At 52.6% G+C, this 17,974-nt stretch overlaps 1 protein-coding gene across 1 annotated transcript; it reads left to right on the top strand.

The window, feature by feature from the left end:
• Positions 1-12,385: 12,385 nt before the first annotated feature.
• LOC125554480 lies at positions 12,386-13,026 on the top strand. The gene is made up of 2 exons (XM_048718027.1): positions 12,386-12,534; positions 12,616-13,026. Exons 1-2 carry the CDS (start codon positions 12,448-12,450, stop codon positions 13,024-13,026), a joined length of 498 nt encoding a protein of 165 aa, XP_048573984.1. The 5' UTR covers positions 12,386-12,447.
• Positions 13,027-17,974: the final 4,948 nt, after the last annotated feature.

Genomic DNA, 17,974 nt, shown 5'->3' with positions numbered 1-17,974 from the left:
TGCCAAAGTGAGGGGTAACCCGGAGGAAGGCCTCGCACACGACAATAAATGTCGGGATATGAAGAAAGGAGTCCAGAGCTAGATCATGGAAATCTAGCCCGTAATAATACATCAAACCCCTAAAGAAAGGATCCAGAGCAAGGCCTAGACCTCGGAGGAAGTGGGAGACGAACACGACGTTCTCGTTGGGTTTGGGGAAGGGGATGGCCTACCCTCGGGCAGGAAGCTGATGCAAAACCTCGGCGGTCAGATATCTGGCCTCCCTCAACCTTTTGATGTCTTCTTCCGTGATGGAGGAAGGCATCCATCTGCCTTGAAGGCTAGATCCGGACATGATTGAGGGTTCGGAGCACCTGACCTGAACCTTGGGTGTTTGAACTTGAGGTGGGGGAAGGATTCGATTGAGCACGGGACGGAAAAATTAAAAACCTTGTCCCTTTATAAAGAGGGTGAATATCAAGCGTCCTTTCCGTGGTCGTTTGGACTTGCCTATAGTCTAGGAGTCCTAGAAGCGGTTATGTTACCCACGCCAGTATTGATGAGAATCCCGGAATAAGGGGACATGATCTCTGCTTTAACAAGACGTGCCAAGGAAACCGCCTTGCATAACATGCTGAGGTGGGACAATAAAACAATTCGAATAAAGGCTTGGCCGTGGTGTGATGTCATACTACGGAATACGTCAGCAGATTAGATTTGTGTAAATATTATTCTCTCTATGGCAATATGTGGAAACTTATTTTGTAGAGCCGGGCACTATCTTTGTGTTCAAAATCTTCTATGAAGTACTTGGAGGAGGAACCCACCTTGCAATGCCGAAGACAATCTACGCGCCGGACTCGTCGTCATTGAAGCCTGGTTCAGGGGCTACTGAGGGAGTCCTGGATTAGGGGGTGTCCGGATGGCCGGACTATACCTTCAGCCGGACTCCTGGACTATGAAGATACAAGATTGAAGACTTCGTTCCGTGTCCGGAAGGGACTTTCCTTGGCGTGGAAGGCAAACTTGGCGATACGGATATGTAGATCTCCTACCATTGTAACCGACTCTATGTAACCCTAACCCTATCCGGTGTCTATATAAACCGGAGGGTTTTAGTCCGTAGGACAACACATTCATACACAACAATCATACCATAGGCTAGCTTCTAGGGTTTAGCCTCTCTGATCTCGTGGTAGATCTACTCTTGTACTACCCATATCATCAATATTAATCAAGTAGGACGTAGAGTTTTACCTCCATCAAGAGGGCCCGAATCTGGGTAAAACTTCGTGTCCCTTGCCTCCTGTTACCATCCGGCCTAGACGCACAGTTCGGGACCCCGTACCCGAGATCCGCCGGTTTTGACACCGACAGTCATGTCTACATTGTTCTCGAACCCGTAGGGTCCGCACGCTTAAGATTTCGATGACAGTTATATGATGAGTTTATGAGTTTTGATGTACCGAAGGAGTTCGGAGTCCCGGATGAGATCGGGGACATGACGAGGAGTCTCGAAATGGTCGAGACGTAAAGATCGATATATTGGACGACTATATTCGGACATCGGAAAGGTTCCGAGTGATTTGGGTATTTTTCGGAGTACCGCAGAGTTACAGGAATTCGCCGGGGAGTATATGGGCCTTATTGGGCCATACGGGAATAGAGGAGAGAGACCAAAAGGAAGGAGGTGCGCGCCCCCCTCTGGTCCGAATTGGACAAGGGGTGCAACCCACTTTTCCTTGTTCCTCTCCTCCTCTTTCCTTCTCTCCTACTCCAACAAGGGAAGGAGGAGTCCTACTCCCGGTGGGAGTATGACTCCCCCCTTGGCGCGCCCTCCTCCTAGGCTGGCCGCCTCCCCCCTTGCTCCTTTATATATAGGGGTAGGGGGGCACCCCATAGACACAACAATTGATCATTGATCTCTTAACCGTGTGTGGTGCCCCCCTCCACCATAATCCTCGATAATATTGTAGCGGTGCTTAGGCGAAGCCCTACGACGGTAGAATATCAAGATCGTCACCACGCCGTCGTGCTGACGGAACTCTTCCCCGACATTCTGCTGGATCGGAGTCCGGGGATCGTCATCGAGCTAAACATGTGCTAGAACTCGGAGGTACCGTAGTTTCGGAGCTTGATCGGTCGGGCCGTGAAGACATACGACTACATCAACCGCGTTGTCATAACGCTTCCGCTTTCGGTCTACGAGGGTACGTGGACACCACTCTCCCCTCTCGTTGCTATGCATCATCATGATCTTGCGTGTATGTAGGATTTTTTTTTGAAATTACTACGTTCCCCAACAGTGTGCACTTTGATGAGCTAGGCATATGTTTAGTTGCACGAGCTACCTCCTTGATTGCCTGTACCTCGGCTGCGAAAGCCGCGGCCTGCTCCTCCGTTCGGAGGGAACGTTTGGTGTTAGTATTTACTGTAATAATACCGTTTGGTTGTGGCATTTTTAGCTTTAAGTATGCATAATGCGGGACTACGTTAAGGCATGCAAATGCTGTGCGCCCTAGCAGCGCGTGGTATCCGCTCCGAAAGGGGACGATATCGAAGATTAACTCTTCGCTCCGGAAGTTCTTGGGTGACCTGAAGACTAGCTTCAACACCCGGTATGACACCCTTAAAGGTCAAAGACCGATTGTCGGCTCTAAGACCGATCTTGTCATAAACCAGGTCTGACCATGTGAGATCGATAAGCTCTGTATGCTATCAACCATGTCGTTTAGGTGAGATAATTCCTTAGGGTTCATGGGCTGGATATAAGCGGGGCCAACTTGAAGTACAATCGGTGAGTCGCTTTACGCGTTCTTAGCCTCGTGTGGGGCTAGGGTTGATTTCGGATCTCATACCAGAGTTGGTTCTGAATACAATGCAGTATTGGAAGCCGGGTCCAGACCAACGTCGGGACTTGACGTTGTGACGAGGTCGCCCGAGGCGGGGGTGATTGATTCCTCTGCTCAGTCTAGCGGTTCCAGGGGGCCTGGTCCGACGTCCTTGTGGGAGATCGGTTCTGGGATCGAGCCCCCAATGTCTGATAAGTCCTCGATCTGGCCTGGCGTCTAGCCTGAAAGGATGAGCTCGCCGTGGTAATCTGCGGTGTATTCCAAGCCTCTGAAAGTCACGACCTGATCCGGGGCGTAATTCTCGATGGGAGCCAAATGGCCAGCAGAGTCAGCGCAAAGGACCATGATGCCAAATATGAAAAGTTGGCCAGGGATAAAGATGTCCCCGTAGCCGGTGCCGCAGTTAATCTGCAGATGAGCCATTGATCCTTTCATTGATCTCATAGGGGAACACTCAATGAAAGCACCCATGTCGATCGTAAGGACGGAAAACCTCAGGGTAGTGGGTCCGGAGCTGTGGATCTCGGATCATTTGTAACAGGGACGAAGGAGATAGTATTTACCCAGGTTCGGGCCCTCTCAAAGAGGTAATACCCTACGTCCTGCTTCGACTATATTAATGACGATGTATCGAATACAAGGTTGATCTACCTAGAGATCGTAAGGAAAGATCTAACCCTAGAGCTAGGAGAATGTAATTGTGATTGGATCCCCTCTATAGGCTAAACCCTCTAGCTTATATACATGCCAGGTAGGGCATATAGGGTTACATGGTCGTTATCCAGGGGCACACATGGAGGCGGCAGGAGATGTCTTGGAGAATACGCCAAGTCTTCGGTAGATACAGTCTTGATCACGCCCAGGCGTGTAGCTTCCGGAGTCCACCCGAATGAAAATGAGGGCATTCAAGCCCACCCTGAGGTTATGGGCCGACTAGGTTGGCACCCCCTATTCCAGGACAATGTAACTAGGTTTCTTAAAGGCCTTCTTCGACAGTGTTGTCCGCCACGGACACCGACCATGCTCATCTCAAGATCGTCACTACCATAAGAATCTTTTCAATACATATTTTTGTTAGCGCTCCACAGGATATCAAAGGTCCATGAACTCCATTCACAAATCCAGTTTAACATTCTAGTTTGCGCCTGACCACACTTAGTCTAGTGATCAATGAAGATAGTACTACATTAGAACATTTATACGCTAACCAACTCGTGATAGGATGGTTAGGAGAACTATGGTATCCCCAGACCCTCGTGATTCAACTCCTAAACTTGACGCTGGTGCTCGCATTTTCCTGGATTTGTTCTAGACCTTCCGGTGAAGTGCGTTCAGTGGGAGGACACGTTCCTGTCGACTACAAAGGTGTTTGTGGTGACGTCAATCTCAAGATGATGTGTCAGCTTAGTCTCTCAGAGGTGCTCATAGGGATAGGGTGTGTGTGCATGCGTTTATAGGGGTGAGTGTATGTTCATATGCACTACCAGAATAACCGGCGATGCCGACGGCCGAACCTATGCCGACGGGCCCCATCGGCATAGATTGGCCTATCCCGAAGGCCCAGCCCAGGCCGTCGGCATAGAAAAGCCGTCAGCGTATATCAATCTATGCCGACGGCCCCCGTCGGCAAAGCTCACCCGTCGGCGTCGATAGAAATATGCCTACGATGGCCGTCGGCATAGAGAAGGCCGTCGGCATAGCTCGTGGGCCCGGCTACCCGGACGGAGATGGCCTTTTGACGGCGTCAATCTACGCCGACGGGCTAACGGCGGCCGTCGGCATAGATGCCACGTCATCGATCCGCGTCGCCCGCCACGTCATCGATCCGCGTCGCTCGCCTGTCCGTGGGGTGGCAAATCTATGCCGACGGCCTGGCCGTCGGCATAGGTCTGGCCCATGGATGTTGCCACATCACCGATCCGCGCCCTTAGGCACGTCATCGATCCGTGGCCATGTGCGCAGGTATACCGACGGCCTTGCCGTCGGCATATCTCTATTTATTTATTTATTTTTAATTTTTTACTTATTTTTATTTACTTTTCCCTGTTTTTTTCACAACATAAATGTGCCTTGTCTAACACAAAAAAAACATACCCAGATGGTATATCGATTGCCCCCCTCACGGACGTTGCTGCCGCCGCGCCGTGCCCCACAGCGACGCCGGAGATGGGGGGCACACCCCGGAGCTGCGTGTCGGGTGCCTGCGCTAGCCACCACGCTTTCACAACCGTAGGAGGGCCCAAAGCAACACCTAGCGGCATTGCTACCCCCCAGGTACACCCTCCCGTCTAACCGGGCCCTCATACATGCGGGGCGGTGTGGTGCCATGTCTGAAGAGGCGGGACGGGGGCCCTGGGGGATAGCAATACCACCGGAGCGTCGCACCGGGCCCTCATACATGCGGGGTGGTGTGGTGCCATGTCCAAATTAGAGGCGGCACGCGTCTCCGGGTTGTGCCCCCGCTCACGGACGGCGCCGCCGCCGGCACCTGAAGGGGGGAAACGGACGCGTCGGGTCTACACGGAGGGGATCTTACTGTAGGTTTGGCCCGGATGTTGCTATAAACTGTTCGTATGGGCTGACCTAACACGACCGGGTGGATAGTTCCACTGGTCAAAACCCGTCCGTGCAAAGTCAAAGGGCTAGATCCCGTGGTCAAACGCTACAGGGTTAGGCGGGACGGGGGCCGTGGGGGGGGGTAGCAATGCCACCCGAACGTCGCATCGGGCCCTCATACATGCGGGGTGGTGTGCTGGCATGTCCGAAGAGGCGGGCACGCGTCTCCGGGGTGTGCCCCCGCACACGGACGGCGCCGACGCCGGCACCTGAAGGGGGAAACGGACGCGTCGGGTCTACACGAAGGGGATCTTACTGTGGGTTTGGCCCGGATGTTTCTCTAAAGTGTTCGTATGGCTGACCTAACACGACCGGGTGGATAGTTCCACTGGTCAAAACCCGTCCGTGCAAAGTCAAAGGGCTAGATCCCGTGGTCAAACGCTACAGGGTTAGGCGGGACGGGGGCCGTGGGGGTAGCAATGCCACCCGAGCGTCGCACCGGGCCTCATACATGCGGGGTGGTGTGATGGCATGTCCGAAGAGGCGGCACGCGTCTCCGGGGTGTGCCCCCGCACACGGATGGCGCAGCCGCCGGCACCTGAAGGGGGAAACGGACGCGTCTGGTCTACACGGAGGGGATCTTACAGTGGGTTTGGCCCGGATGTTGCTCTAAAGTGTTCGTATGGGCTAAGCTAACATGACCGGGTGGATAGTTCCACTGGTCAAAACCCGTCCGTGCAAAGTCAAAGGGCTAGATCCCGTGGTCAAACGCTACAGGGTTAGGCGGGACGGGGGCCCTGGGGGGTAGCAATGCCACCCGAGCATCGCATCAGGCCCTAATACATGCGGGGTGGTGTGCTGGCATGTCCGAAGAGGCGGCACGCGTCTCCGGGGTGTGCCCCCTCACACGGACGGCGCCGTCGCCGGCACCTGAAGGGGGGAAACGGAAGCGTCGAGTGTACAGGGAGGGGATCTTACTGTAGCGTTTGACCACGGGATCTAGCCCTTTGACTTTGCACGGACGGGTTTTGACTAGTGGAACTATCCAGCCGGTCGTGTTAGGTCAGCCCATACGAAACACTTTAGAGCAACATCCGGCCCAAACCCACAGTAAGATCCCCTCCCTGTAGACCCGACGCATCCGTTTCCCCCCTCCAGGTGCCGTCCGTGTGAGGGGGCACACCCCGGAGACGCGTGCCGCCTCTTCGGACATGCCAGCACACTATACGGCATGTATGAGGTCCCTGTGCGATGCTCCAGTGGCATTGCTACCCCCTACGGCCCCCGTAGCGCCTAACCTCCCAGGGTCCCGGTGTCATGGTCGTCGCACGGGTGACCGGGTCCCACACAGACAGTAAACTAAAAATCTAAAAATGTAATAATTGAATTGATTAAAAACTCCGGTATTCATCATTGAAAACGTACTATCACTCTGAAACCTTTAGTGCCCGGGCACCGGACCGGCTGCCCGGGCACTGAAAGTTTCAGAGTAATTGTCCGTTTTCTTCATATAAGTCTAATGAATACCGGAGCTTGTAACGTATGGATTAGTGAACTATTTAAACAGGTCAAATTGCTTTCCCCTCGGCGAGGTGGGACTATTTTTAAAAAAATTGTGGTTTGCATATATGCCGACGGCCTAGCCGTCGGCATAGGCCTCCCATCTATGCCGACGGTCGGGCCGTCGGCATATGTGCACGTTATCAACTCCCCCGGCTGCTGACATGTGGGCCCAGGCCTATGCCTACGGCCATGCCGTCGGCATAGGGCCAACTTTATCCGCACCGCACCCGACCTCCTCCACTCATTTTCTCCCTCAACCGCACCCGACCCCGACCCCAACCGCTGCCGCCCACCTCCTCCGCCGCCCGCCCTGAGCACGCCACCGCCCGCGCAGCCCCGCCCCGAGTACGCCCCCGCCGGCGCCTCCCCGCTCCGACCCGCGCCGCCCCATCCCGAGCCCGCCGCCGCCCGCGCCTCCCCGCCCCGACCCCGAGCCACCCCGCCCCGACCCCGGGCCGGCCGCCCCGCCTCGACTCCCGCGCCCCGCGCCGCCGCGCCGGCCGCCCCGCCCCGACCCGCCTCCGCCTCCGCCCGACCCGCCCGCCCCGCCCCGCCCCCCTCCGGCCGCCCCGCCCCGACCCCCCCGGCTCCCGCCCCGACCCGCGCCGGCCGCCCCGCCCCGACCCCCCGCCGGCCTCCCCGCCCCGACTCCGCGCCTCCCCGCCCCAACTCCGGCCGGCCTTCTCGAAGGTGAAAATTTTATGTATTTTTAGTGTTTTTTTGTAATTTTGTAGCTAGTTAGATAGGTATTTAGATAGATATTTAGATAGTTAGATACCTAGTTAGATAGATAGTTATATAGATAGTTAGATAGGTAGATAGTTAGATAGATAGTTAGATAGTTAGTATGTAGTAAAAAAAATTTGGTCAAAAACAATGATTATGACGAATAGGTGATAATGATGATGATGAATATGTGATGACGATGATGAATATATTGTTAATGTTTTTAGTTTTTTTGCCTACATGATGCAAAAATAAATTGAACGTCGTCCGATGGAATTTGCAGGCTTTGTGGTGTTGCATTTCATTAAAGTGACCGTCGTCCGACGCGTTGTTCCCTGAGCATCCCTCTGTTGTTCGACTCCTTCCCCTACAGCCGAAGGTGAGCTACAAGTCCATCTCCTCCATTTTTTGATGTCACTAGATTTCATTCTCAAGTCAACTGGCGTAACCTAGGCGTCTCCCGTCCGAAAAGGTTGCATCGATAAATATGCATTCAATTGCATATTTATCACCGCAGCTCTTTCGGATTGTCCAGCGTTTTCCACGGACAGCCCGAGGATGTGTAGATTGGGTATGTTCTCCATGTTCTACCCCGTTCCGAGACAGGATTTCGGCGGCGCCTCCCCATTGTTCTCCGGAGCACATTCTCTCGGCTATTTGCCGAGACGTGTATCTGGAGAACAGCGGGGAGGTGCTGCCGAAATTTTGTCTCGGAACGGGGTAGAATGGAGAACGTACTCAATCTACACATCCTCGGGTGGGATTAGGACCCATCTTTACCTATTAGAGATGTAGGTGGATTAAACGCGGTAGAAACTGGAAATTTGATGCCATTAATTTAAGTGAATCCTTAATTATGTTGTGTGGGTTGCAAAAAAGCAGAGGATGGCAGATAATCAGTGGATGTACAGTGGTTTTATCCGTCGGAATCGAGTAACATCAGAGTGGATCGCGAAACCCGATGTGTATTTGAAGTAGATATTCCGTCGTCCAATGAGAATTATCCCACCATGCCCCTGTGCGAGATGTGCCAGACGTCACCGTAGAAATCAGACGGACATGAGTGAGCACCTTCGCACGCACGGATATATGCCAAACTTTGACATGCCGCCGATAAACATAGCCGAGCAGGACCGTGGTAGAGAGGAGGTGATGCGACAACGCATCGATGGATATGAGAACGACGGGGTCAGGGACATGCTAGATGATGTCATTGTTGCAGAAACGGCAAATGCGACACCTTCAGAGAATGAACCGGAGGAGCCGGAGGCAACCGCAAAGGCCTTCTTGGAGGTCTTGGCCTCGTCGAAGAAACCTCTTTATGCGGGTGCGAAAATATCTCAGCTGGATGCCATCTCGCAACTGATTGCAGTGAAGGCTGAGTACGGTTGTAGCCAAAAATGCTTCGAAGCATTCCTGGGAGTATGGGCTAACAGCCTCCCTGAGGGTCATGAACTGCCGAAAAGCATGTACGATACAAATTTTGAAGTTCATCGATGGTTATGCATCGAATATAAGTAAGGGAGTCAATCTTTCAACGGGCAAAGTGACCGGCCTGAAGAGTCATGACTACCATGTATGGATTGAGCGGATAATGCCGGTGATGGTTCGAGGCTATGTCCCCGAGCATGTCTGGCGAGTGCTTGCCGAGCTTAGCCATTTCTTCCGCACTCTCTGTGCTAAAGAAGTAAGTAAAGAGGTGATTGAAAAATTGCATAAGAAGGCACCGGAGTTGATAGTCAAGCTAGAGAAGATCTTTCCGCCAGGCTTCTTTACTCCGATGACACATCTCATTCTGCACCTCGCGAACGAGGTATTGTTGGGGGGCCCTGTGCAAAATCGCTGGCAGTACGGCCCTGAGAGGCAGAACAAGCATCTCCGACGGAAATGTGGAAACAAAGCTAAGATTGAAGCTTCCATAGCTGAGGCAGTTATCCTAGAGGAGGTGTCAGACCTCAGGACATCATACTATCCAGACCACGTTCCCCATCTGCATAACAAGGTGCCTCGATACAATATAGAAGAGCCCAAGTATCAACCCAGGCTCGATCTATTCAACGCGCAAGGTGGGAGGGCTGGGGCCTTGAAATCTTATAACATGCCACGACAAGAGTGGGAGGACCTCATGTTCTATATCTTGCACAACATCAAGGAAGTTGAGGAAGTGTGGATGAGGTAATACCACTACACCATTCCTTTATGTCTTCCACATCATCATGTTTCATGTTCACTTAGTCCCGGTCTAACACCGCTTATCTTTTTTTAGTGATTTTGTTCAAGAGGAATGGACGGGAGTGAATCCTCCTACTGAGGCGGAGGCACTTACTCTTCTCCGTCATGGAAACCCTGGACGTAAAAATTTTGTTGCTTCGTTCATGGAGAAAGTAATTTTCCACACTCCCCTATTAAATACCTACTTCAACATTTATTAGTTAACCGAACTAATGCACGCAACAATTTCCATTATACTTGTAGGGAAAAGATCTGAACATATCTATGGATGATGCATTGAGATGGGTTTCCATGGGTTTTGACCCTGCCGTTATGACATGTAAAAAGTATGATGTGAATGGGTATCGCTTCCATACAGAGGAGCACCAAAACAGCCGCCCCGATCCCAAAACTATAAATACTGGAGTGTACACCCCCGGTCAAAATTCAGTAGACTACTACGGAAGGGTACAAAATATATACGAGGTTAAATTCCGCCAGGGGCGTGAGACCCTAAGTCTGCCTGTGTTCAAATGCCGATGGTTCGATCCGCGGGAGGGGGTAAAACATACGCCTTCCATTGGTTTGGTCGAAGTTAAACCATCAACCGTCTATGCCGGAGCCGATCTCTTCATTGCGGCTACCCAAGCTACACAAGTATATTTTCTGCCTTACCCATGCCAGAAAGTGTATCTAAAGGGTTGGGAAGTTGTGTTCAAGGTGTCGCCACATGGTAAGCTACCAGACCCGAATGAAGACGATTACTACAACATTAACCCCATGACATACGAGGGAGTGTTCTATCAAGAGCAACCTGATGATGATGATGATGATGTGGTTAGAAACGATGACGCTAGACCATTGGGTGATGATGATGTGGACCCAAACTTCCACGATGCACGGAATGATGGTGAGACCATCTTCAATGAAAATGACATACTTATGCTAGAAAAGTTAAACGAAGACGCTGACGACGAGGAAGAGCCTCCACCTTCGTCGGACAACGAAGATGATATGATTGATAGTGATGATGAGACGGACCGAGAAAGAGGTTACAACAGTGATGATTCATATGGGTTCTAGCAGATGTATGTTTCAAGTATTTTTTTCTATAGTTTAGGAATATGCCTTTTATGCATTTTTATTAATGTGTTTATTATCATGCCTTTTCCTTCATTTCATTAATTTACTAATTTCTTTTTCTCTTTTCAATGCAGGTTCATGGAACATGGGCAAGGGGAAGGCCGACGGCGTGGGTTTCCTACGCAAGGTCGTCGGCCTGCCTAGTCGGAGTGGTCGAGCACGTAATCCTCCCCCTCGGCTACTTGACGATGACTCCTCACAGGGAGGTCGAGGGAGAGGTGCCCCTGGAGGAGGAGGGGGCGGGGGGAGAGCCTCTAGAGGACGAGGTGCTGGGGGGAGAGCCACTACAGGGGGTCGCGGCCAGAAAGAGCGCACCCTCACCGACTTAGGGGTGTTGTCTTCGAGGCCCTCCTCTAGTGAGGCAGGCGAGGAGGAGGAGGAGGAGGAGGTGGAGGAGGAGGCAGGCGAGGAGGAGGAGGAGGAGGAGGAGGAGGTTGGGGAGGGGGAGGCAGGCGAGGAGGAGGGTGGTGGTGGGGATGATCGTGGTGACGGGAAGGGGGTTGACACGAAGGGGTGGCTGCATGGCAACGCAAAGCTACTAAAGCAGGTTCCTGCTACTGAGGAGCAGAAGTGGCTCATTGAGCCCACGGGAAAAGAGTAAGTGGTTCATTATGTTGCTTGTCACATGCTTATTCCGGTTGTTATTTATTTTTCTTGTGACATGCTAATAGTTCATTCTCTTGCAGCAACTGGATATATTCTAAAGGGGTCTGTATTCCCAACGGCCTCATCACCGTCTTGCTGAAGTTATATTGGCCGGGGTTGTACTGTCCTGATCCAGTCAGGCAGCTGGACCGTCGGGTTTTGGCCACGAGCTGGGACCACTGGGAAGCGACCCATCACGCGGACCATGAGACCCATGCCAAGGCCGTGATCACTACTTTCTGGGTGAGTTCTCTTCAGAAGCACAAGTCCATTCTAGTTTCATGAATGATTTAACTCATGGCTTCTCCCATTCTTGTTTCATGCATGATTGTAGAAATTCTATCAAGTTCTTCCGGAGCACAGGGCTAGAGCGGACCAGATTGTGCTGCGCCAATGCAAGAAGAAGGCCCGCCAGATGCAGTACGAGGTGCGCTATGTGGCCATCTCCACATACTACCACGACTATCTTGGTGTGAAGATGACCAAGGAAGAAGCGCGGAGGATGGGCATTACCTTGGAGAGGCCCGAGTTCTTGGCAGTAAGTATAAAAGATTTTTCATTATGCTTTCATATATTATGCTTTCATTATGCTTTCATTACCTTGTGGTACATTATGCTTTATGCTTTATGCTTCCATAACACCAATTTGGACACTCCTACATGCCATTATGCTTTTATTATGTAGGTGTGTCCAAATTGGTGTTATGGAAAAGACGAGTCCTGGGCGGCACTGGTGGATCTTTGGTGTGATGAGGCTGGAGCCTGGGCGGCAATGAGAACCAAAAATAAGGCTAACCGAGGGACGGAGGGAGTACATGCTCAGGGAAACCGAAACCACTATCTCCACAAGGCAGTTAATGTATGACTAACCCCATTAAACATTCTTCTTCTATTTACCATCACTTTCTTATGTATGACTAACCTCTGTTTGGTGGTGCAGGAGGAGAAACTGAAGCGGCCGCTCTCACACATGCAGGCGTGGGAGATCGCCCATACATGGAAGGACCCCAAGCCTGGCGAGCCCAAGTACTATGGCAAGAAGACCGCAGAGAGGAAGAAGGCCTACTCCGAAGCGTATCTGGAGTTACATCCTGACACACCTGACCCCATTGCGGCGCCTCTGGACGACATGGCGGTGGTGAGGATGGGGCCCAAGGAGCACGGTCAGGAGGCGGTTCTCGATGCTGTGATCACTCCTAGTATCTCCTACACACAGCTTCGTCGGATCGACCCGAGCCTGAGCCAGCGCACGAGCCAGGCAGTGACTAGTACACAGTACCTCTTTCAGGAGCAACAATCTGTAAGTATTTTCCCTCTGATCTTCATTTCTCACTTCATTTTCCGCATTTAGTAGTTTTATGAGTTCCATCATGTCATACCGTAGGCCTACATGGAGTACACACGCCAGGAGACCATGGCGTGGCATCAGAGGCTTTATGAACACCAAGTGCAGAGGGATAGCCAGATGCATCAGGCTTTTCAGGATATGGCGGCCGGCAGGTGTCCTCAGTTCCCTCCAGCACAATGCCCTCCAGCACAACCAGTGCTGATGAGCTTTGAGGAGTTTGTGGCACAGACCGCTGGCCCCTCGCCGGTTAGTTCATCCCCAATCTATTCACTCAAAGCATGTCATGCCTTTCAACACAGTCATATATCCCGTGCATATGTCTTTTCAACATCCAGGGAACAGGTGGATCTACCGTTGGCGGTGGTCTTCGCAGCACTCCGGAGACACGGAGCCCGACCACTCCGATCCACGGAGGCGGAGGCGGAGGAGGAGGCGGTCTTGGCGGTAGCGCTGCCGCTAGCAGTGACGACCTGGGCTTCGGCGTCTTGGCGGTGACGACCTCCGTGGTGCTCGACGTCCTGGCGCTTAAGCCTTTGGGTCACATTGTGGTGGTCTTGGTGGTGATGATACTTATATGCTTGTGATGTTTCTTATTGGTGTTTGTGAGATTCTTATGCTTGGTGGTGATGATACTTATATGTTTATGCTTTGCGATGCTTCTTATGATGTGTGATGATGAATTTGTTCTGTGATGCTGCTGGGCCAGCTGTTATGTGATGCATATATTTGTTGTGTGCTGTATATATTCAAATGAATTGAGTTGAAACAAAACAGAAAAAAGAAAAAAAAACAGACAGAAACTATGCCGACGGCTAGGCCGTCGGCATAGAGCTGCCGTGAGCTCCCAGTGGCTGCCACGTGGCAGGTCTATGCCGACGGCTAAGCCGTCGGCATAGTTTGAAACTAAGCCGACGGCTAAGCCGTTGGCATAGGCCTGCTCCAGGAGCTCCCAGTGGCTGCCACGTGGCAGGTCTATGCCGACGGTCTAGCCGTCGGCATAGTTTCAACCTAAGCCGACAGCTATGCCGACGGCTAGACCGTCGGCACAGACCTGCCACGTGGCGAGCAAGCATTGGTCAGCACTTGACGGCGGCCGCCGTTACGCGATAACGTTGCCGACGGCCGGGGCCGTCGGCATAGATGTACGGACACCGTCGGGATAGGGCCTATGCCGACGGCCTTTCTATGCCGACGGCATTTCTGGCTACGCCGACGGATATGTTGCCGACGGCCCTATGCCGACGGGTGCCGTCGACATAGGCCTGTCCCGACGGCCTTTCAGGGCTATGCCGACGGGTGCCGTCGACATAGGCCTGTCCCGACGGCCTTTCAGGGCTATGCCGACGGCCCTGGCCGTCGGCATAGGTTGCGATTCCGGTAGTGATGTATGAGTGTATGCATTTGTACTATGTAAAAAAGGAACATGTATACAAAATTTGTGCCAGACTTGTATTTATATCTGCAAGCCTATAAGAAAACACAAGGAATAGTGTATAAAAACTACTAATGTAAAGTACAACTCAATTTTTTAGGCACATTGGCCTATGATGTAAATGTATCGCAAGAAAACCATGTCATCTTCAGTTCAAGAATATATCTGATGATATAAATACTAGCTTGAAACTAATGGTAGGACAGAGCGGGTCAACCAGTGCTTGGAACTCTACATTCGTTGCTTTGTTCATGATTATCTGAAGAAATGGGCTGATTGACTCGCCTCAGCCGAATTCAGGTAGAACATCTCATACCACTCCATCCTCAAATCTACACCATTTAAAGCCATCTAAGGGCACAACCCTCTCTTCTTTCGACTTAACAACGTCCTTGACGAGGCGATGACTGATCTAGCGGCTTGGACCAGGGAGCTGGTTACAATGGTTGCTCTCCTGCCACAATATCTTAACCAAGCTCGACAATACAAGAAGGACAAGGCACGCGGATAGAGTTTTTGTTGTTCGAGATTCAGTTTTTTTTTAAGTTGCAGTTGTATGCCCAGTTATCCGTCGCGGCACGCGCTAACCACAAATTAGCTTTTCAAAATTTTGGTCCCTTTCAGGTATTCTAGTGCATGGGTGTGGTGGCATATAAAATGGACCTGCCTGAGCAAGCTCGTACACACCCCGTCAAACATGTCTCTGCAACTGCAAGCTATTATGCCGCCATCCACTATCGTGCAGCCGGAGCTGTCGACTCTCGACTTCGTCCACCTTCAGTTCCAAGCATTAACAACCATTCTTGATCGACACACAGTGAAGAGGGGTCATCAGTAAGTTGAGAAAGTCCTCATCCACTGTCCCAGCTTTTTCGCATCACCGACCTCCTTGGAAGACGTGATTCCTCTGAAGGCATGGTACCCTCGAGCATTGGGTTGGGGTCAAGTCAAATCTAAGGGGGGGGGGGGGGGGGGGGGGGGGGATGTCACACGAACTATTGCATCATGCATTTCAAGAGAAGTTCAAGACTAGCGCACTCGGCCCAAGCGACAAACGAAGCCAACTTGAAGTTCACATGAGACAATTGGGTCCGACATAAGCACCATTCTCGTGTAAGTGTAGGCATCGAAGAAGTAGGCTATTAGCTGGTCGCCGCCAAGCTTGTTTTTTCGAAAAAGGGGATTACCTCGGCCTCTGCATCACAAGGCACTGAGCTTGTACTATCCCCTCCGAACCGCTGGTTGTAATTTCCTTGATAACTAATTCATGCTGCTACCTAACCTAGTTGATTGCTGATGATGCTCCATAAGCGACCACTAAACAATGTCACCAGATTCTTTTTCTCCACCCTCCTGTATCGCTCCCATGCGCGACGGGGAGGAAACCCTAGCCGCCGACCCTCCTTCCCCTCCTCTCACCCCTCGGTCACCACCGCTGCCAGTAGGCGTTGAGGGCCACAGCTCGGTCCGCGCCGGCGGTAGAGGGACCGCCCCTCCCTTTCGCCCGTGGCAGTACTGAGCTCATGCAGGGTTCCGCCGCGGGTGCTCCAGTTGGCATGCGCGTGTGGTGGTGGCATGTCGGCGGCATGGTGGCATCCATTCGATGGACGACTGCTTGATTCGCACGAATGTGGTGCCCAGCAAGGTTGCGGCGAAGCTATAGGTCACCGAGAGTTCGCTGGTAGCCGGGTAGTTGGGTCTGGTCGACCCGACGACCGTGTGGTGCTGTCCTCTACGTCACACGGGGCACTTCCATTGGGGCGGCCCTAGCTTAGCGGCTAGGGATGTCACACGAACTATTGCATGGATCATGCATTTCAAGAGAAGTCCAAGACTAGCGTACTCGGCCCAAGCAACAAATGAAGCCCAACTCGAAGTTCACATGAGACAATTGGGTCCGACATAAGCACCATTCTCGTGTAAGTGTAGGCATCGAAGAAGTAGGCTATTGGCTGGCCGCCGCTGAGCTTGTTTTTCTCGAAAAAGGGGATTACCTCGACCTCTGCATCACAAGGCACTGAGCTTGTACTACCCCCTCCCATTCCCTGGTTGTAATTTCCTTGATAACTAATTCATGCTGCTACCTAAACTAGTTGATTGCTGATGATGCTCCGTAAGCCACCACTAAACATGTTCACTGGAGTCTTTTTCTCCACCCTTCAGTATCGCTCCCGCGAGCGAAGGGGAGGAAACCCTAGCCGTCGGCCCTCCTTCCCCTCCTCTCACCCCTCTGTCACCACCGCCTCCAGTAGGCGCTGAGGGCCAAAGCCAGGTCGGTGCCGATGGTAGTGGGACCTCCTCTCTCTTTCGCCCGTGGATGGCCAACATAGGATGCATGTTTTGGGTGGCGGTGTTGAGCTCATGCGGGGTTCCGCCGCGGGCGCTCCCGGTGGCATGCGCGTGTGGTGGTGGCATGGCGGCGGTATGGTGGCATCCGTTTGGTGGACGGCTGCGTGATTCGCACGAATCTCGTGCCTGGCATGGTTGCGGCGAAGCTAGGTCACCGGGAGTTCGCTGGTAGCCGGGTGGTTGGGTCTGGTCGACCCGACGGCCGTGTGGTGCTGTCCTCTACGTCTCACTCGGGGCACTTCCATTGGGCCGGCCCTAGCTTGGCGGCGATGAAGCCGTGATAGTGCAGGGGGTCCGGCGGCTAGCATTTTGGATCTGTTGGGGTTTCAGGTTAGGGGTGGCGGGCATTAGGGTGTTCCCTTAGCCGAATCTAGACGACCATATTTGGCTTGTGGAGGCTCATTGCCATGTCTGCACGGCGTCTTCTAGTGCGGCACTGGTAGTGCGAGCTGTTGGCCCATAGCCGTCGGGATCCCCTTCCTCAGGCTCCATCACTGGTGTGTGGTTGGATCCAGTTGGGATGCGGGTGGGTTGGCTAGCAGTGCCGGCGATCTTCCGGAGACCAGGGATCAATCCTTGCTTCTCCCCTTTTCCTACTCTTTTCAAAATAGTTCGTGCGCGAATGTGCTGGCCCAATTACTGTAGAACCTTCGGTGAGACTTCGTACCATCTCACTTAATGCAAGATATAGTCACCGAGTTCAATTGACCTCTCTCGTGATTTAGAGCATCTCTAGCAGATACCCTATCCCATTGCCCGCCCATATATTTTCGGGCCGGAACAGAAGCGGTATATTTGGACCAGCCAGTAAAAAAATATACGGGCGGCCCCAAAACTGCCGCTTCGGCCGCTATATGTCTGGGGAGGGGTGCGTTTTAGGGTTCCCGTGTCGGATAGGTCCGCCCCCTCCGCTGCAGTCCACTTCCCCTTCGCCTTGTTCTTTTCTTAGCTCCGGCGCGCGCATATCCGGACAGTTTTTCCCTCTCAAGCGCTGATCATGTCAGGAGAAGGCCGCGGACATGGGGGCCGCCGCCGCCGCGCAAACTTGACCGGCACGACGCGGAGGCTGGCAGCTCCATCCGGCCCGCCGTTGAGCTGGGCGCTCGGCGCAGGCACAAAACCACGGTGCCCTCTCCCGCAGCAACGGCAACTGCATGTGGCAGCACATCA

This window comes from Triticum urartu, chromosome 4 (genome assembly GCF_003073215.2).
Source record: "Triticum urartu cultivar G1812 chromosome 4, Tu2.1, whole genome shotgun sequence".
Lineage (NCBI taxonomy): Eukaryota > Viridiplantae > Streptophyta > Magnoliopsida > Poales > Poaceae > Triticum > Triticum urartu.
The sequence above is the reverse complement of the archived record's forward strand: the minus strand, read 5'-3'. Positions and strand labels throughout refer to the sequence as shown.

Excerpts from the sequence above, each read along its gene's own strand:
- LOC125554480 (XM_048718027.1), top strand. The coding sequence starts at position 12,448 with ATGAGAACCAAAAATAAGGCTAACCGAGGGACGGAGGGAGTACATGCT. Across the intron at positions 12,535-12,615 it reads ATCTCCACAAGGCAGTTAAT|GAGGAGAAACTGAAGCGGCC; the intron begins GTATGACTAACC and ends TTGGTGGTGCAG.